At 44.6% G+C, this 21586-nt stretch overlaps 1 protein-coding gene across 7 annotated transcripts in view; it reads left to right on the forward strand.

Annotated features, from left to right (window-relative positions):
- RAPGEF6 (Rap guanine nucleotide exchange factor 6) overlaps nucleotides 1–21586 on the forward strand; it is a 1719096-nt gene that overhangs the window by 1383347 nt on the left and 314163 nt on the right. For all 7 annotated transcript variants that reach the window (XM_069652531.1, XM_069652536.1, XM_069652533.1 and 4 more), the window contains 2 exons: nucleotides 17142–17249; nucleotides 19839–20042. In XM_069652531.1, the coding sequence (XP_069508632.1) occupies nucleotides 17142–17249; nucleotides 19839–20042 (312 nt within the window). The remainder of the gene's footprint in view (nucleotides 1–17141; nucleotides 17250–19838; nucleotides 20043–21586) is intronic.

Consider the following 21586-nt stretch of genomic DNA (forward strand, 5'->3'; position numbering starts at 1 on the left):
TGCACACTTAACCCGAAACTAGATAGGCCAGACAACAAACACAGGAAACCAGGGCCACCGGCAAAAGCCTTGCACACTCGACTAACCCAACTGAGACTAAAGGACATCTGGAGGAAAATGCATGGCGAGAACCGAGGGTACTCCCATTATAGCACTCCACACGGAATACACACATGAATATACTACATCTTCACTGGTACGGAAACCCTGGGGCAATTCACGGAAATAAGCTTTAAAGCCAGTGCACTTCCGGACCATGCCCAGTTACTTGCGAATTCCAATAACACATGCAGGAAACGATGGAGGAATACTTCCACCACAACACAGGCAATGTAGATAACTACGGGACACTATGGGACACGTTTAAGGTAGGAGTCAGGGGGCGGCAATAGGAAAGACCAGGGGACTCAAGAGAATCATCCTAAGGGAACTTTCAGAGGTAGAAAGAGAAATGGAAGAGGCGGAAAAACAGGCGGGTCTAACTGGGGAAGAACCAGCTGAACTAATATCGCTGAGACTGCAGTGCAGGACCATCTGGGAGAAGCTAGGGAAAATAGATTATGGGAAAAATGTACACAAATTACATGCTGAGGGCGATAAGCCAGGCAGGCTTCTTGCTTGGCTAACTAAACAGGAAACACAAAGAGACCCGATAAATGCAATCAAGAATAAGTCTGGGGAAGAAGTGCGGGCCCAAGAAGGTATTAACCAGGTATTCTCCCAATTCTACGAGGACTTGTACTCTCCACACCAAGAGGTAGACACCTGGGAAATGCAAGAAGCACTGACCCAAATAGAACTGCCCAAACTAACAGATGAACAGATAAGAGACACTAGAAGCCCCACTAACAGTAGAAGAACTTGAAGCCGTAATAGACAACCTCCCAACAGCCAAGACCCTGGGGCCTGACAGGCTGCCTGGGGAGTTCTACAAGAAATACAAGCAGACGATGGTACCTAAACTGCCAGAAGTATATGAAGAAGCTTACATGCATGGCCAATTACCGGATAGTATGACAGAGGCACTGATAATACCCATCCTGAAACCAGGGAAATCACCCCTAGACTGTGGTTCATACAGACCACTCCCCATGATCAACCAGTATTGCAAGATCCTGACGGCGACGCTGGCCAACAAGCTTAAGCTGATTATACACGCCCTGGTGTATTTGTACCAAACTGGATACGTCCCAGGGCGAAACACTACGTGGAACTTGCGAATGTTGCACCATGTCATAGACCAGACAAACCACAATCAGCAGGAGGGTGCAGTAGTTTCCCTGGAGGGATTCCAGGCCTTTGACTCTGCGAATTGGGACTGGGTACTGCAGGCAGGTGAACACTTCGGGATGTGAGAGGGCTTCCTGAGATGGATCAAGCTGTTATACATGGACCCCAGGGCAAGTGTCAAGACAGGCAGATCTCATCTCAGAGGCATGGAGAATACACAGAGGCACAAAACAGGGTTGCCCACGGTCACCCATGCTCCACATACTAGCTTTATAACCACTAGCAGTCTTCCTCAGAGGGGAGTATGGCAGAGCGGGAAAAAGAGTAGACCGCGCCATCCATCTAGTCTCGCTGTATGCCGAAGACATGCTCTTGTATGTCAATAATCCACGAGACAATCTACCACACCTCTTAGACGTCGTGGAAGCATTTGCTAGGTTGTCAGGCATATCTATAAACAAAGAGAAATCCACCCTGTACCCACTAGCATCACTCAGATGGATCAACACGGACCGCTTGCCGGACCTGGGTCTGAAATGAGCGCTGGCCACCTTCCGCTACCCTGGAATACACCATGACCCGGTGGATACACACAAGGCCAACACACAAGCAGCACTTGAGAACATCACAAAGTCCATAATATTCTGGAAGGTTCTGCCACTGGGGATGGTGGCAAGGGCAGCCTTGCTAAAGATGATAGTACTCCCCCGTCTCTTGTACTACTTTACAAATATACCCTACAATATACCTGGAAAATTCTTCAGGCAACTGAACACAATAGCAAGGGAATTCCCATGGGTGGGAGGTAGAAACAGACTGGCACTAAGCACACTGCAAAGAGTCAGGGGTGGGGGGGGTCAAACTGCCGAACTTAACGCTATACTATCTGGCGGGGCAGCTGCAGTTTGTTGTACACTGGCTGGGGGATGAGACTTCCATAGACGCACTGCTGCTACTGCAGCCAGCACTACGGCACTGCTATCTGAGAGAGATAATCTGGATGGAAAAGGCCTTGAGCCGAACACTCCCCTCCGTTGTTGCATTGGGCCTGACCCTTTGCAGAAAAAAAGCGGGGAAAATCCAGGGAGACCCGGACCCCTGCTCCACGCAGATCCCCCTCGCAGGACTGGTGAATACTCGACCAGATGCGCTCTTGGTGTACAGAATTCACTGGGAAGCTAAAGGGATTGCCCAAGTCGGAGACATGGAATTTTAATAGAAGAATACAACATACATAAAGGCCAATTCATGCTACACAGCAGCATGGTAACAACAATGGAAAAGAGGTGGCCAGACCTATCTGAGGAGACTGGAACAGGAGAGACACTAGATGCATGGTATGATTTGGCTGAGGAAGGACACACAGTGTCCAGACTGTATGAAATACCAAAGCCAAAGACTTGCCAGCACGAGAGAAATGGGAGGCAGAACTACACAAAACCTTCACAGATGAAGAATGGGCAAGGGTCTTAAGGTGCACAAAAACGGTCTCCAGAAATGCGAGATTTCGGCAAACACAGCTCTGTTACGCAGAGAGCATACCTCACCCCCAGTAGAATATCCTAGATGAGGAGCAAAGCAACACAGACCTGCCCTAGATCTGCAATGACAGATGCAGGCACTCTGCATATGTTCTGGACTTGCCCAGTAATAACGGAATTCTGGGAATGCATCAAAACAAGAGCAGCAGAAGGAGGGATCCAAATGCAGGCATGGTCACCAGAATCTTATCCGCTGGGACTATTCCCTAGAGGAGGTAGGCCCAAGGGCACATCTAGCCAAAATGAAGGACCTAATGGTGAACAGCGATAGCCTGGAAGTCCAACACGGGCCCGACAATTGAAGCTTGGTGGGAAGACTTGAAGCGATGGTCGCTGGCTGAGACAACGGTATGGACTATGGCACTGCAAAGAGGGGCACGTGAGAGCAGTGACAAGATAATCGCATGGAACACAATGCTACAAGAATTGTTTGCACCTGCAGCCCAAAAAATTCCGTTAGCTCCGGTGAACAAAAGAACACAGGCATGAATATAGGAGAGGAACAAGAGCACTGTCAAGCTGTGTCCTAGCCAGAGGAAAACGAACCGTCAGAACTCAGACACCGCCCTAAGAGAAGATACTTGAAAACCCAGGGGCAACAAACAAATCGGAGCACAGAGGTCCAGAAACATGTGCCAAGACACTTGAACTGTAGATACTCCCGTCACGGTGTGTGGTATTGAATGTCATGTTAATGTTATTTGTTGTATGTTGGTTAAGTATGGTATAAAGAGTTTTTTTATTAAAGAATGGAGGAAAGGGGACGGGAGGTAAGAGTGTTTAAATTACTCACCATAGTGATTAGAGTACTTATAGTCCATAGTCCCCTTTCGTCCATATGTCACACCCACCTTCCCCCGCTAGTATGTCAAGGGCTAAAATGTACTAAGAGTAGCCAGATATCTAAGTGTCCGGTGTGTTCAAAGGGGACTGAGGTGAGGTGCCAGAGGGATGGGAATCGGTGGGGTGTTCCCACACGCTATACTAAATTTAAAGGGGAAGCTCAATTTTTCTCTGACAAAGGTTCCGGTACCGTCCCCATGTTGGGGGACGCCCACAAAGATGGAGGAAAGGGGACTATGAGTACTCTAGTCACTACGGTGAGTAACTTTAATTTGTTCCCTATAAAAAGTTGATTGGACGCAATCACAGCAGATTGTAGATTATCTGTGACCGCCACCTCATTCAAATATTTGGGCTTTCAAATCTACTGTGATCCTGAGACCTTCCATAAATGCAATCCAGCACCAATTAAGGAAAGATTTCTATCATATTCAAAATTGTAGGTGGCTCTTCCCCCTCACTTGTTGGGCTGGGCAGCCTTATTTACTATGGTGCCACTCCCTGGTACTTGTATGTTCTCCAGAATTCCCTGGTTGCGATAACACAGAAGGAATTCCACGAAATTGAAAGGGCCATGAGACAGTGTCTATGGCAAGCGTTACAACCTCGGATTGCGATGGAGACTACCAGGGCAATGGGACGGGCGTGGAAGGTCTAGTGGGAGATGTGCTGTCTGCAGGACAGATGTTGCCATTCATGGATATGGAACACAGGTTTGGACTGACTCACCCAGATAGGTTATTTCAGGTTTAGACATGCAATACAAGCTCAGATGGGGGGAATTTACGATTGCGCTGACCTGTCTCCGCTGGAAGCCAATTTGAATGGGGAACTGATCTTGGATAAGACTATAGCTCCATTATGTCAAGTCCATCCTAATCATACAAGTTAACCGCTCGTGTGTCTCCAGTGGAGGTGGGAGGCTGATCTTGGGCCCATCACACCAGAGGATTGGCAGGAGGCTCTATTGGCACCTAGGGACATTGCTAGATCTGCTAGATTTAGACTGGTCCAGTTAATAGATACTGCACAGAGTCTAGTATACTCAGGAGATACTATTTGGATGCGGCAGAGCCGGAAATTCCAATTATCTGCGCTGCAATGTTGCAAGTGGCTCCTTTTACCAAGTTCTTGCTCACAATCAAGAGACGCATATCCTGCATAGTAGGACAGCTCATTCCAGATGAGCCTGAATTAGCTAAATTGGGTACATGGGGGGAGACTGCTTATTCCCGGTAAGAAAAACTCTTGATTTCATTGCACTGATTGTAGCCAAGCGTAACATTGCCATGGGCAGGGGGCAAAAGAAACGCCTAGAATCTCTAAATGGGAGAGGGATTTGGATACATAGATGTCAATAGAAGAAAAGATAGACAGTGCCCGGGGATGCTCGCGCAAATTTGCAAAGATTTGGGGCAAATGGAGGGACAAGGACTGTGTTTTTATTGGTTCTGCCTGATCCTTTTGTGTTAACTTACTGGATATTCCGTTACGATGCTGATAAAATTGGTATTGTCTTTGTTACCCTGGTTCTTGTTTTTCGTTTTCTGTTGTCAGGTACAGACAATACCTTGTTAACTTTAAAATCAATAAAAGCAGCGTTTAAAAAAAATGTAGGAACTGGTTTAACTTTGTGATCTATTGAGTGAAAACAAATTGTCTGTTCTCTTTTGGGCAGACCATCTTTAGCTTCTGGAAAGAAACAGTTTCGATTGAAATGACTAAAAATTCCAGTGTTTAAAAATAAACGTTTGGTTTGCTTTTCTGCTTTTGCTGCAAGAAGCAAAGTTTAGTAGCTAGCAAGCGATTTAAGGAAATGTGTGTTTCAATGCATCAGTGCAATGGTACAGCAAAACTGCTTTGATTCGGATTATACAGGCAAACGGGATGCTTGTATAATATATGTCAAGTTATTCTAGGTCCTTTGGTATAAGGTGGCTGACTGGAAGCTGTATTATATATTTGGCACTACTCTACAAGAGCCGGAGTTCAACAAGCAGAAGCTTGTTTTATATACCATATCTCTATAAAACCTTAAAAATAAATTGGAGGGTTGGGGAGACTGGATATTCTCAAATTGCTTCCTAAGCAGACATCTCACTGTATGCAGATGTACTATTTCATGTTGAGTCAGTGTAGTTAAATAAAAAGGTATTCCCCACTGTGTCAAAGTTGTCAATGTCGCACATGACAGAATAAGTACGCTATACGTTTGTATTAAGATAAAGGCAATTGGGGCTTCGAGAGATATATATCCTCCAACCTCTGCTCTCACCTCTATGCAGATGATGCTGCAGAAATGAACTTTTCATTCTCTGCTCCAACAGGCTGCACGTTAATGTCTCTGCACCTCTGTCCAACACTGGGTGCACTCTCATTTTCTTCACTTAAATGCAACAAAAACGAGCTGCTTCTTTTTTTGCCTCCCAAACTCTCTCCCTCTGCCTTTCCCTCTGGTGTATCATTTCTATCTGCATATCTCCTGTTCTCCTTCTCAGCTTGGAATCTTGGGGGTTCTCTTCGATTCATCTCTTTTGCCACTTACATATCAACTACTGCTCGCACTTGTCACTACCACCTCTACAATATTTGTCGTGCACATCCTTTTCTCTTTTCTTGCAACTAAACGTATCTTTCTTTTTAGTTTTACTGGACTATTGTTCTGCCCTACTAGTTGGTCTCCCCACCTCTCCTCTTGCCACTCTTCGCTCTGTCTTCAGTGCTGCAGTTCGTCTGATGTTCTCTTTACCCCCTCAGGCCTCTATTACTCCTTACCTATGATCTGCTTCTCTTCTCTCTTTTGACAACAGTCTACTCTTTTACTTCGGTACTGTTTATAAATGCATTTACGGCGTGGCTTCATCCGATCTCGGTGCCCTTATTTCTCTCTGTTTTCCTTCTTCCTTCGATCGGAACATCTTCATCTTCTCACCATCCCTAAACCTCTGTTACCCTACTCGCACCTACACTCTGGAACTGTATACCTTTTCCTGAATGCTCCGCCACCTCTATTGTAACCTTTTAAAGAACCAACTATTCTCATCACTGCCCAATGCGTAATCTTTATTACTGATGTTTGTGTTCATCTTTGTTCTTCCTATAATATGTTGTCAGTACTTTTGCGAAAGCGCTGTATAAATTCAATAATTATAAATACCCCTGACCTCACTCTTCCTCACCTTAACTTATTCACACACAGACCTAGAACAATATTGGCACCACTCTAGCAAACCCAGCACCTTGTTCCTTCTGTCCAAATATGCCAGAACTCTCTTCCAGCGACTCCTTCAGCTACTGCATACTCCTCCTGAACTACCTCCAAACTCACACAAACCCCTTACACTGACGACTGTCTCTCCTGGATATGTATAGCTCTCCCCTTCCTGTCTAGAAAGTTCTCTGATCAGCTGTCTCTCAGGCCCAATCTCTGCATTTTTTACCCCAGCTTCCTATCTCCTTAACTTGTGGGCTGGGATTCTTCCTGGAAGTCTTCATAATAGCCTTTAATCCACCCACCTTTTAGCATCCATTTCCTTCCAGCTACCCATATTGTGACTAGTGTGTGCTTTCCGTTTCCCTCTTGTAGCCAATAAATGACTGCACCTATGAGTCTTAGGGAGTGTTCTCTAGCCTCCTTCACTGCTTTTCCGCTCACTGCTGCCTCCAGCTGCGCTGCTTCCCTATAGCAAGTGTGGGGGATGGCGATAGGTGTTTGTTCTCCCATTCGGCTGAATGCGTTAGTTAAGTCCATTTCAAACAAAGCAACCATTTCTCTTCTTCTGGTCTGGAGTTTGGTAGTTGGACCCACGTGCATTGTGGTACTTTTAGTCCTTGTCTCTGGAGGGTGCTGCTCCCCAGAGCTCACCGGCCATAATTGTAGTATGAGGAGTGTGGTGCATGCTGGTAGGTATAGTCTCTGGATTTTGTGTTAGTATACCAGGCTGCTTTGCTGCCCAGGAATCAGGGACGCCATCTGAAAGATTAAAAAAATAGGCCTGCCAGGACAGAGGTCGCTAAACACTGGGGCTGAACATTGTGCACCAATGAGACAGGGGAACCTTGCAGCACTCTCACACCACCTCTAGGGTTGGTGTACCGATGGCATTGCCTTGGTAGGCCACCGAGCCCAGCTTGAGCGGGGTCCTTGGGGGGCCCCCCTGACAGGATCCCATCCGTGACCCTGTCGCACTAAATGCTAATGAGGTCCTTAAATATGTCTCTATTTGGCAACTACAGACCCTCTTCATAAGAAAGGTTTACTTGCGCTTTCACTGTCCAGGCTCAGGTGCAGCATCGTTGATATGTGCGTAACCTCATTTTCATTTGCCACAAGATGTAACTGACATTAGAGCGGGATTATGCTAGAACACCAGCTTATTTTGTTTTTGGTGGAATACCTCCTTGAAATCCAGAAGTGTGCCACCAATCCTTTACCTTTGCCAGAAATAGACCTCTTCTAAAGAAATACTCATAAGATTCCAATAATTCTGTCAATCTTTGCCTTCCATGTTCCTTCTGCCCTTTCTGCTAAGGTCGCCTGATAGATGGTTACCACCCAGCTCCGGCCTTTTATAAAATCATTCAACTATATGAGTCGCCTCTGTGCTGAGTTTCGTGCAGCAAGGGGCATGGTGTTCGGTATTCTTCGAGTTCTGGATTATTTTCACCTGGCAATGGTCCCTCAGCACCTCTTCTTCTTTTTTCTGTTTATTTTCTTTTTAGGTTTTTCAACAGCATTTGACATCATCAGCCACTCTCCTCCCCAGCTGAGGCTGGAACAGATGGTGCTCTGTTGGCATGGGCAACCTTATTTCTTTCTGACCACCTTCAACCTTTGATTACTGGGTCTTATTCCTGAGTACCTCAGTGCACATTGTCACTGATCATTTTCGATATCCATAGCAAGCCACTTGACAAATTGAACCAGTCTTTAACCTTAAATTATATTCCTATGCTGACATTGCACACACAGATTCTCTCCCAAATGGAGGGGAATAGGTTTTCATCTGATTTTCAGAACCGTCTAATGGCCATCAATGAGTGGATGTGTAGACAGCTGAAATTGAATTCAGAGGTTTTGATTGTTGAAGGCCAGGAAGATTGTTGGGTTGCCTTGTTACGCCACTATAGGAAATCCTACTACTCCTGCAGCCTGGTTAAAATCATGGCTTTTAATATGTCAGCTTCCTATCTTTGCTTGCACAGGCTAACTCTGTAACCAGTGCTTGCTTCTTTCATCTAAGTATTCCAGTAAGTGTAACATCCTTCCACTTCCTCTTTCAGCATGTCACCTCTTTGTTGGGACTGCCATTGTGTATCCAGGTGGGATTATTGCATTGCCCTCTATCTCGGCCGGCCTACTTGATTGAACGGGTGCAGATCATTCAAAATGTGGCAGCCATACCTCTAATTTAAACAGGGTCAACTGAGTGCATTTCTTCTATTATTAGCTGCACTGCCTTTGGGTATGTTAGAGGATACAGTTTCAGACATGTTGTATTACCCATAAAGCCTTCTATGCCTAGGGACCACCCTTACTAGTGACAAAAGGTGTGCCTACAGTCCTCTGTAGTCTCTGTGTTGCAGTGATTACCTTTTTCTTTTGGTTTCTTTTTTTTTTTTTTCAGATAACAAGTGGTACTTCCTTTTCGTACCAAAATAAGTCTGTCCAACCAAGCTTCTGTAAAAATAGGTTTTAATTGAACTAAAAATGCAAACACACTTATGAAACCCCCTATAACCCGCCCCTGTTAGAGAAGACTCAGAATATGAAGACTTTTAAATGAAAGTGGCACTCTGGGTCTCAAGGCGGGCTGTGACGATCAGTATTTTAAGCAGCAATGTTCAGGTTGATACCTTTTAACAATGTAAATTATAGTGTCTTCAACATTAGGAAGGGCCTTTAAGGCAGGTTAGGATGACGCAACCGCTACAAATAACCTTTAGGCTTGTTCCTGGATCTCAACTGCACCAAGGCAGGCTTCTAGGCTCTTTTCCACAGTTCAAGACAGCCAGGAGACAGAGCTGGGCTTCACAATGGGTTAAGATGACGTGCAAGACAATTGCTTCAGCAGGTTCGAGGCAGCTCTCAGTGCTCCAGCTATGTAATGCGATTCTGCGGTGCTGATGGTATCGAATCGGTTGACAGGCAGGCAGTGGTCGGGTTGGCATCTGCAAGCTGTCGAATTGGTTCAATGAGGTCATAGATGCAATGCGGTTCTTCATTGGTGATTGGCTGGACCGCAGACACAGTGGTCGAGTCGACAGCTCGAATTGGATCAAAACGTGGTGTGTGCCAAAGGCGGTTCCGGGAGCTTGCATCTGCCCAAACACAACTCAAAGGTAGTCAGGTAGGCTGAAAAGTAGATTGCAGTTGGAAAATGGTGATCAGCACTATTGTTTTACTTCTGGTTGCTGGGGGATTCTGGCCAGTGTCTCCAGGAGGTGACATGAGTCCTTGTTCTGCACTTCCCTGTCTGGAAGGTTGCCAGGGAGTGCTTTCAGAGGCTGTCTACTCCAATGAACAGGATCCTGTGTATCAGTGGTCTCAGCTGCAGACAGGCCTTGGCCAGTCAGCAGGTAACCCCAAATGTTCCTCTGTATGGGTGAGGGAAAGTGCTTAGTCCTTCCTTGGAAATCTTTATCTTCTCCACAATAGAAGAGGACTTTGGGACAGACTGTACCCCCAGTAATGTTCCAAGCAAAATCCTGCTATAGTCGAAAGATGATTGAACCAGGGGTGGGTTTAAGGGGGTTCATCTTACCCTCTTAAATAGGCAATCTGTCACAACAGATTGGTCCCCTTCTAACCTTTTGTAAGGGACTGGCTGCTGTGTTCTTAATCTTTTGCCTGGTGAGGTCGGTGCCAGAGTGATTTCTCAGCATTAAGTGGTAAGAACAGGGGCACTGAAGTGTGGGTGCCCTGGAGGATTCCAAGATGGTGGGGCCCTTCTGTGAACTGGTACCCCTCTCCAGCCTGCTAAAACCCCTCCCTTTCTCTTGTCTGCCCTGTATTGAAGAGTCCCTAGTAATTAATGGCATGAGCTCTCCATAGTCTTAGCAGGGCTCACCTTTGAAGCACTGGTTCCCAGCTACCTCTCGCGGGATAGTACCTTTCCTCTAGGGAAGGTGGCGCATCTTGCAGGAGAGATCAAAAGTGGGGTTTCCTGGGCTAGACCCAAATGATTTGTTTTGTGTGAAATCCATTCCCAGACAGTTGATAAACAGAAGACCCTTTAATTGAAACCAGTGCCTACCGACCAAGCTGATAATATGGTGGCACCACGGAGGCTGCCATGAAAAACTATACATGTTTTATAATTAAATTGTAATATTCCACCAGTCCCTGGGAGAACACAATTATAGAATTCGAATCAGGCTTTCCCATGGTTAAAAACAGCCCCTGGCTGTTGGAACTTTGGGTTCCATCAAACTGTTAGTAGGAATCCCCATATCACTCTGCCATGTCGACAAACTACAAGGCAGCTGCTGAGGTGTGTCAGTATGAAGGCTCAGCACACTTACATGTTTGCACTATACTTTTCAGAATGCAGCATTATGAATGGGGGTACTGATAGCAGATCTCACTTTGAGACAGAATAGCCAGTATCATTTTATATTTTAAATCAAAAAAAGCTCAAGATGGTCCATCCTCACCGATTGCATTTATTGACAAGGTGCCTGCACTGCAAGTGCAATTTGCAAAGCATTGCTAAGGCTCTTCTGTTTCCTCTAAAGAATACTTATGTTTACAATTCTGTATATACACGAACAATGTTGGAATAAGTGCCTCACCCAGAGTGATGTTGAAACGCTGATTGTGCAAGGGGAATCATAATGTGCTTATCTGACATTCGGATTAATGTGCATGCTCCGTTTTAGCATTAGGTATAGTTTAATTCTCGAACCGGATTTACTGTACAATTATCGTTTTTGTTCTCAATGTAGGTTTCCGTGTAATTTCAATGAAATAAATCACTTTGTGGCAATTTACTTTGTAGAAATCACTTCGAATGTTTGAGGCGGGTTCCCCCCCCTCAAACCCTCCTTCCCCCTTTACTGCCACTCCTGCCCCAAACCCCTACCAACCCCCTTTCACTCCTTAGCCCACAAATACATATATACATTTGTGAAATGACTTCAAAGTAATTTACTTTGGTAAAAACACTGGGAGACGAATATACTGTTAAGTGCCACATGAAAAGGGTAAACGTTGAAATTGACTCACACGCTGACAAGTTAATTGTGCCGTTTATGGCTGTAGTAAATCACTGTACTTTAGGTGCGCTTTTAATGCCATGTAGGTGCTGCCTATTTCGCCTGCCGTCCAGGACCCATATCACCATCCTCCATGTTTCTCGCATGCCCCACCGCCTTGCATCATTTTATCTATATATAATGTATTTGCACATACAGCGTCTGCATAGAAGAGTGTGGTACTTTTGTGAGCCTGCATAGTGCGGTAAGTAATCATCTTAAGAGTTGGAACAACTCGCTACCTAGTGTAGCATTGGAAAAAAACTCTTCTGCCCTACCAATAGTTGTAAACCTTGAAGAATTAGTAAAACCCACAGGCTAAAAGAATAACGAGCATTGGCAACAGCAAATGTTTTGGCATTTGTGTAGGCATATGACAGCCACAAGGCCATTAATGGTAGCATCAGCAAAATAGTGCAAGTTTCTGGCCATATAATAGCAATGCCTGGAAGATGCCTGTATAATACCTATACACAAGCCAAAACTGTTGGTTTTGCCAATGCCTGTTTTAGGACCTCAGTAGAGGACGTGCGTACTACTTAGAAATCAAGTGATGATTGAAGGCACACTTGGTTAAGGCAGATTTATTACACCAGTAGCACATTTACAACTCCAATTGTGCCATTTGCTTGATATAACATTGGCAGCCATTTACAGCACCACATTGTTGCTGCTTGACAAAGCGAACTCCGAGATCCCAAGAGGATGTGTTTTGAAAGGCGAGGAACAGGAAGTGGGTGGGAATGGCCATGGCCAGTGAATTGGTGGATACATTGCCAAACAAAACCTACAATCTGTGTCCCTCCGCATATCTCATCTGCCTACTAGCTGTACTCCAATGCAGTAATTAGAGTGCTTTGAAACACTTTCCTGTGTATAGGCGCTATATAAATATACAATAGTTTCGGTTTATAGCTGGAAATCACTATGCCGCCTCAGTTCCACTCATCATCCTATCACCCTCCGTGGTTTGTGGGAAGTATTCACTTTTATCAGACTGGATCTCACAGACAGCAGCCATGCACGATGGGCCACATCGATCATTCAAGACTGACATTTGTTTCGCACACTGCGCTTTTAGCATTGATTTTCCAATTATATACAAATAGTCGTTGCTTCCTTTGAGAGATATGGACATTTAATTTATCATTGACGTAAATGTCCAAGTGATGTTCAATAACGTTAATCGTTTTTGAAAAGTAATACTTATAACAGAAAGTTTCATGAACGGCAAAATTGCCACAACAGTTGTTCACTGTTTGTGATGACATGCAAGTTCTTGTAAGCTGTCCGACGCATTTTGAGCTCAAACGACTCTTCCTCAGAGACTGTAATCTACATTAAAACATACACAGATAATTCATTAGTTTCTGTCACTTGCATCAAATTACTAACACTCAATCTCACAAAGTTAGCTTAACTCTCAACCACTAACAATCTTTAGTTCTTAATGTTTAGTGAGGCTCACACATATAAAAACCAATAATACTGGAACTACAAGCGACATATGTGGTGATCATCCAGTGCTTTCCAAATCAAGCCCTTCACCCAAGTGTGGTAAATAGTATCACCAAGTTATCACATGTGTTCCCAGCGAAGGACAGTAAAAACTCCACTTGATACCTCCACACTAAACACCTCAAATGCACACATCTTATTTCACATCTAGTAGCCTCCAAACCATATCCTTATTCACCTACCAGACCTTCCAACAAGAAGTCCAAAAATTCTATAAACCAGCGGTATTGCTCAACGCCTATGTAATCAAAAGTAAAGGTTTTTCAGTTTTAACTTACCTAGCAACATGGCAGGAATTGTGCACCGTTCATGTCCAACCTCACTTTCATAAGGCATCAAGCTGTTGAACACTGCAGGTCGCTACATACAGCATTTCAGATCCCGTTACAACTATCAAAATAGTAGAAAAAATACTAATTTTAGTAGTTCCTCATATCCCGTGCACTATCTAACCTGCATCAATTGTTAAAGAATACTAATAAATGTGTAAAGAGGTGTATTATATCTCTTTATAAATAAGTAAGGCACAACACATGTATATAAGGCATGTGTAGCACTTCTGCCATCAACCATGAAGAACTACCATGGAAATGATCAAAACCTTCAAACGTGTAGTTCTCTGCTCTTAATCCACAATAAAAGAGGGCGCGGGGGTGTAAGTAAACTTTTATCTCGTCAAATGGTACAATCGATGTGTAAATGACAGCCAGGCCAGGCCATCTGATTCTCAGATGTTTAAAGAAATACTGTCATATCCCTCAATCTCTCCGAAAATGAATTGATAATCCATTAGTCTGCAAGTACTTTTCAACTACTACGATAAGACTCAAATCCATAGTGTAATACTGACCAACATAGTTCTGGTAGCAAAAAAACTTAAGCAACAACCCTCACTCAGCAGGAACACCACAGCTTATTATGTGGCATAAAAGGGAGAGTTACGCATACTTCCAACGGATTGAGGGCCAAGGATCTCTGCCCCACATACTCACACAAGAAAACAACTCAAGTCAAACCTCTTATTTATCTTTACCACTACTTGTTTTTTTTTTTTTTTATCAGCGGGGAATGAATTCCCCCCGCTGGCCAGGAGGACACAATGGGGCGCGCCTCACCTCAACCTCGGGTGGCCAAATGGCTCCAGCCGGAACGCAGGTCCAGCTTTCAAGCCGCCATAGGATGAGCCTGTGCAACGCCAAGCAGGCGACGAGCCTCCGCAGGCAGCAGAGGCCGGGCAGGGCAACCAGGATCGGCCGACCGCTTGTCCAGAGGGGCCGGAGCCGAGCCCGAACCAGCGAAGCCTCAGACGGCCTCAGTGTGGTGCCGACCAGACCAGCGCTGAACTCCAGGAGGACGCCCAGCTGGGACCGGCGGCAACTCTAGGAATCCGATGTAGCCCCAAGCTCTGCGGGCAGCAAGGAAGAGGAAGGAGCGGTGAGGAGCCCTCTGTCCCCCGCCCGTACTTCCAACACTGCCAGCAAGGCCGCGGCTGGCACCTCTCCTCGCCAACAGCACCCGACACGCCCGCAGCCTCAAAACCCAAAGCAGCGGGTGCCGCACAATTTCAACGATCATCCGGCGATCTACCGTTGGAGAACGGGCCCCAGAAGTGTAGGATATTAAACAGGATGGAAAGGCCTTGGCCAGAGCCTCTCAGGCGGCAGCCATCTCAGGCAGCCTCGCAACAGCGCCCCATCTTATTTATATTCAATAGGTTTCAAACCCAGTAATATTATATCATATGATGTACATGCATGTTAATACTGAGTGAATCAAGGGCCAAGTAGTATACGTTCAGTCAATACTTCTTTCTCCCGGCACCCAAACACTGCCATACCAATTCAGCAGTGTGTTGTCAGAGCGCTAGGCATGGAGAGACCAGAAGCACTGGGGCATCTTTTGAGGGCAGATCCTGTGATATCTTTTGACAGTGATGTGTACTTGGGTTTATTAGATCTTTAGATTTGCGTACTTAGGACTTCAAACTAAATTTCAGGGTAACAGTGGGCCAGGTATTGCATGGGTGCCACGGGAGATGCTGTTGTAAAAGACAGGAAGGGAGTTGGCCGGAAATGTTCGTGTTTCAGTCCAAAATAAACTCGAATGGTAGAATAAAACCGAATCATGCAAGTATGGCATTTAAATAGCTAACACTTTTCGTGCCTCTGAGTGATGTGTTTTGCCACGTGGTGTTTCTACAAAGGTGTGTCCTACTTTGGGAAGGAGCGAGTCCTGTGCTGCCTCTCCCTGCCCCCCACACGTACTGAGCCGAACCCTGGGCAAAACAGGCCATTTGAGCGCCCCGGCTGGAAGCTGGGAGGGATGAGATGGCCCCTACAAATGTTATCCTCTACCAAGAATGTAGATGGCACAGTAAGACATTAATTAGAGATGCAAAACATTGTCAATGGTGATTTAAAGAAATAGAAAAAAATCACTGTAGTACATAGCAGAAAAAGAAAATGTTTCATTATCGCTTGGCCCATTTATTATTATGGTTTTTGCAATCTTGTAAACAAATCAAGGCTCGAAGGACAATGCTGCATAATCACATTCACACTTCTGCTTCTCAAGACGCATGCCAAACGTGTTCTGTGAGCTAGCAGAGACACAACTAGGACTGGTGAGTGTATTGGAAGTAGAACAGGCATTGTCATAATACACACAGGACTACACGTTAATCCTTTTCAATAAATACACTGTTCTTACATTGCTTGAAAAGCTTGAGCAGTACTACTACTCCTTTAAGGCTCCAAATGCGTATGGCGTGCTGCATTTACTCTTTTCTGCACGCTGCATCATTGATTGATATGCCGACCTCACAGTTTTCTATGGCGGAAGAAAGTCCCTTATTTTCCCTTTGAGCATAGGACATTACGTGTTAGCACTTTTGTAACGGGCGACCAGCCATTAAATGTGACGGAATAGCTGAGGGACATGCATTTTGCAGAGCAGACACAATGCCAGAAATTGGCAAGGTATGCATTAGTACAAACATAAATAATACTTGTTTTTTTTTTTAGTCCAAACTGTTCATACTCCAGATTGTACTGCTCCTTTTTTTTTTTTTTTTTTTAAACCAATTGTAGTAGAAAGTGCAGACGGAGGAAAACCGACTGACATTGAGCCTGTGTGATATTTTGTCTAACAAACGTAACATTTTCTTAGCTGCTTCAAGTCTTTCTATAGCTCTGTTGCACTCTCTGTGCACAAACTGTAGGAGAAACAATCTCATTTCTTGCTCTGCCCTTGACCAAACCCTTGGTTGAGACTAGGGACCATGACTTGGATATCACTTTGCTCACACACACCACCTTCCCTGTTCTCATGCACTCGTGTATGCCTTACACACACGGTCCCACAGTTTCTGCTTCCTCCCCAAACACGCACACCGCACCCTTTGAGTAGCAGGTGAGGTGCAGAGCGTGTGCACCCGATGTGCTGAATGTAGAACTTGCACATTGATATTTGGCTCTGCAGAATGTGGATTTGGGACAGAAACGAGGCAGGACAGATTCTGAGCACAGCAGGAAACTGAAATGGCAACGTTTTATAAGATCGAGTCAGCTGCCACTATTCTTCTTAAAATAATGAACTGTTTTAAAATCCTGAAAAAATAGTTATGGGAAACTGTGATTGATTCATGCAAGAGAAATATGCCTTTTACTTTAGAGACCAAGTGTGCTGAAATTGCGAATTAAGCTGGCGTTTGTATGGACGTTTCTCATTTCAAGACCTCCTCTGTTTCTGCAGGTTACACGTGTTGTATTGTTGTGGGTAAACAATCATTTTAATGATTTTGAAGGCGATCCTGCGATGACGCGATTTTTGGAAGCATTTGAAAAGAATCTGGAGAATGCGGTAAGCTGTCAGAATAAAATAACACTGCTTCCTTGAATGTGTTCTTACAATTCTTCCTCCCTAATACAAGTAGTATGTGGTTTCAAAACAGCAAGCTATATTTAACAATAATGTAGTACATCTTCTGAGCTACATGTTCATTGGTCACTGTAAATCCTTTTGTGTCCTAGTTTGAATATTGCGTGGTAAAGAGTCTACAGCTAGTGTCGAAATGGTGGTTTGGAGTTTTATTGAATAACGCTCAGGTGGCCTCACTGGTGTTAGAAGTAGTTCATTGAGAAAAGGGGGTGAGGCGACATAAGAAGGGCAATTGGAAAATTGGCCAATTTGATTCAGAGTTGATAAGATCAAACCCCGTCAACCCACCCAGTCAAACGTCTTCTCAGAAAAGATGTAACTTGAGGTAGGTCTGATGCTCATGGTCTCTGGTGAAAGTGATGCAAGATTCTTTCCCTCCCAAACAATGGTTTGTGCCTCAGTGAACTTGATGAGTTTGTCTTTTGTGGCCTCCCTTGGCTATCAGGCTAGTTTTACCAGCTTGGACTATCCAACTATGTTACGCTCTTTAGATGCACTGTTAGATCATCTTGGTACCTCTTAAAGATGTGATAACGACACTGGTGCCCCAATGCAGGTGGACCATTCTGATACAGGGTTTGCCTGTTGTCACAGTGGATCACCTTCACTTTTGTCAGTCGATGTTTGCAGTAGAAGAGAAATAGTATGTGATATTTGTCCTGGGGCCCTTGGGTGGATTTGGGGTGTTTACTCTCCTGAAAGAGTGCATAGTGGAAAACCCATTTGACCTGGCTCTGCTAGACTAAGCAAGAAGAATGCGTACGGCATTGACACTCCTAGAGTCTGGACTCTGGCATCAAAGCGGTTTACGCCTTGGGCACAGATTTTGGTGGTTTCAATGTTGAAACGGCATTGTAAACCTGGATCCTCCCAGCTCAACCAATAGATCGTAAGGTCATCCACTTTTATGAGATTTGAGATCCTGAACCCCCAAATGTTATCATTCTGCCTTTCAGTGATACCATGACAGAAACCGTAATGGCCATTTGGCAAATTCCTGCCTCCATTTCATCTGCCTGCAAAACTATTTTTTAGAACACGGGCCAGCTTCTTTAGGCTTAGTTTTCCTGTCATCCAACCTACTCCAAACTGTTTGGTAGGGCAGGCAGCCATGGCAAGCCTGGAGTTCAAGGCTTTCCTAACTGCGCCATCCGTCCTTAACGGATAATACAGAAAACTGGTTGTGACCTAGACAGCCTTTTCTTGCATTTGATCAAAGCCACATGCACTTTGGGTCACTAATCCAACATCTTGTGGGGTTTGGTCAGGGATGGCAAGACATCTCTCTTGGGACATGAACAGGCCATTCCAACAAATGCTCTGCAATGGTAAAGCGACTGTGAACTAGTCTTCATGATAGGCCTGGATACTATTGTCTGTGGTTTGGGTCTGTAGTCGTCAGCCTTCATGGCTCAGGCTTTGCTCTGAATGTTAAAGCAAAATGTTCAGATATGCTGTTTGATCCATTGTTATGCCCATTTAGCATCGTTCTAGACTTTTTGTTATATTTTGCCAAATTATCCCTTAATGTTGGTATTGTGAAGTGCTACCATTTGGTCCTATCTGTAGTAGCATTGGGCCATTTCATTTATGTCCATTTGCTCACTCTTTAAGTGGCTCTTTCGAACCTTATTTCTTCTGAGGGTCTCGGAGCTTCAGGCCCTTTTTGCTGCAGCATCCCTTTTAGCTTGAGGGTTAGACTCTTTTCTCCCCAAGTTGATCTCTGAATTATATCTTCAGCAGAAGGGTCACCTTCTGACGTTTCTTCCTGAACTGTGTAAATACAAGATGGAGGATTGGTTCCATAGGCTGGACCCCAAGAGGTTTTAAGAGCTTTGAGATCGCAAGGACCTAAGTATTGCCCTCTGGGTTATCAGCTCTTTGTGGGCGTTGCAGGCCCTCTGAAAAGGAGAGTGATCTCTCAACAAACAACCTCAAGATGGATTGTCTTGCGCTTCAAGGTCTACTATGAACTAGCCCACAAGAATTTCCTATAGGCCTGAGGTCCTGCTCGATAAGAAGCCAGTCAGCTATTTCTGCATTAGAGAAGGTGGTTCCGATGCTGGAAGTATAATTATGGCTTTACGAGTCTTGTAAAGATGAGGAATTTGTAGGAGGTATGTATCCATTATGACATTACCAAAGGTAAGTAACTTGTTCTTCATACCCTACAATATTTTGGTGTCCTGTTGCGTGTACCGATTATTCATGCAGCTTTCCTAAAGTGGAGTGATGTTAATAAGGGAAAACTAGTGCCCTCTTACATATAACCTTTGCCTCATGCTGTCACACTCTAATTATTCATCAATTAACATCAAACACATTGAAATCCCATGCACATGAGCTCCTCATATAAGTATATGAATGTCATCACTCCTATGGGCTGTCCTTTTGCCATTTCAGAAGGTGCATTCTTTGATTTGTAGCAAATTGCTATTTAATACATGCTGATGGAATACCTGTGAAACAAAAGATGTGTACCCATTATGGTTATTCTGTTCTAAATCTCAGAAAATGAAGGGGCATCTCCGGCTACTGAACATTGCTTGTGCAGCAAAGGCCAAGTGGCGGCAAATAACACTGCTGAAACCTTCCCGGGAATCCCCTCTGCATTTCAGCTTCCTGGGAGGAAGCGACCGAGGTTTCGGTATCTTCGTGGAGAGTGTTGAATCTGCCAGCAGAGCAGCAGAGGCTGGATTCAAACGTGGTGACCAGGTAAACTACACTAGCTTCACCAGCAATTGATTGTTTTAAATGCAGTACAATCACATCTGATTCATCTAAGCACCCGTACCTCTAAGCCACAAGTGATGGCATGTTGGAAGATATATGTCTGTTTGTGCACATACATATTTCTTGGTTAGTTTCACATAGATTTTTGGATGCCAAGAAAATGTGGTTGTAAACCTCCCCCTGCATGCTTGAGCTTAATTAAATCTTTTTCTACTTCTGTAGCCAAATTAAGAATGCACTGTCTTCTTTTCATCATCTTAGTCTTTTAAATTCTTGGTGGATCTTGTGTCACCAATGTGCATGTGTGTATGTATACTACCAGTAATTGTTTATCTCCCCCATACGCCACAAGCAGTCCTATGAGGCATTCCAACCTTTTTGCACCTCTTAAAATCTTAAAATCAGTTTATAAAGCTGGAACTGCCTGATTTGGGTCTGGCAAAGCCTGTATTTTCATTTCTTCTTTAAAAGGGATACCTTCCATCCATAGCCCCAAGATACCTACCGAAAACATAGCCCCAAGAATGTTGTTGTACGCCATGCTTATCCAAAAACACTTTGTCTTAAGCATTAAGTCTACATAGTGAGGCAAAATCACATTGAGTGAACCATTCAGTGAGTGTAGATGGACACTTCGGCTCAGAGATGGCCACAAACTATGCAGTGTTTTTCTCGTCAATGGTTCACAGCTAAACACCAGAGTTCCACCTCAGGACACAAACCATCCTTTTTGAAGACACAAAGGGTGGCCAGGCAGTTTACACTTCCCACTAAGGGGAGCCAGAGCAGTGTATCAGGAAGAGGGTCCATCTGATAAACAGGGTAAGCCCCAGACCCCACTACCCATAGATATTTTTTATTTCACAGAAAATACCAAAGCAGCACTACTCTCGATTGCTAAAAATGACATTATTTAACTGTTTCTTAGAGGGGCTGTCCTGCTGGCACTGGATTGGTTATAAAGTGTTGCTGAGCATATGTACACTTGAAAGGGTCTTCTTGAGCTCCCCATACTCAAGTCCCAATACTGGACTCGTTGGACAGGAAACGGGCCTTTACCAGGAATGTGCCAGGGCCAAGCAGAAAGGAGCTGTAGCCTGATTATGGGAGTCTAATTAACCAAGTTAATGCAAGGCCTGACAACTTCCGAAAATGAAATGGGGGATAAGAAAACAGCAGAACAAAAAAACTTTGGAGCCAACCAAAACAGAGGCTAGAAGAGAATAATTTGGGGAGATTTCTTCTCCATCCGGTATGTAAATTCCCCATAAGAGGTAAGGAATGGCACACTCATGGATGTTGTACTGAAGGGAGAGGAATGTAGAATGGAGCTGTAGAGTGCAAGAGGCACAAACCTGCTCCAGACTATATCCCAGGCCAAACTAGAGAGCAGAACCAAAAGACATTGACTTGGTACAATGCTGATCTGGGCTCTATCTCAGCCTCAGATAGATTCCAGAGTAAAAGGAAGACAAACCGCTACAAGCCTTATAGGGATATTTATCCAGGCCATGGCAGAAGTTAGT

The sequence above is a fragment of the Ambystoma mexicanum genome, chromosome 3p, assembly GCF_040938575.1.
Source record: "Ambystoma mexicanum isolate Mex_15411 chromosome 3p, UKY_AmexF1_1, whole genome shotgun sequence".
Taxonomy (NCBI): Eukaryota; Metazoa; Chordata; class Amphibia; order Caudata; family Ambystomatidae; genus Ambystoma; species Ambystoma mexicanum.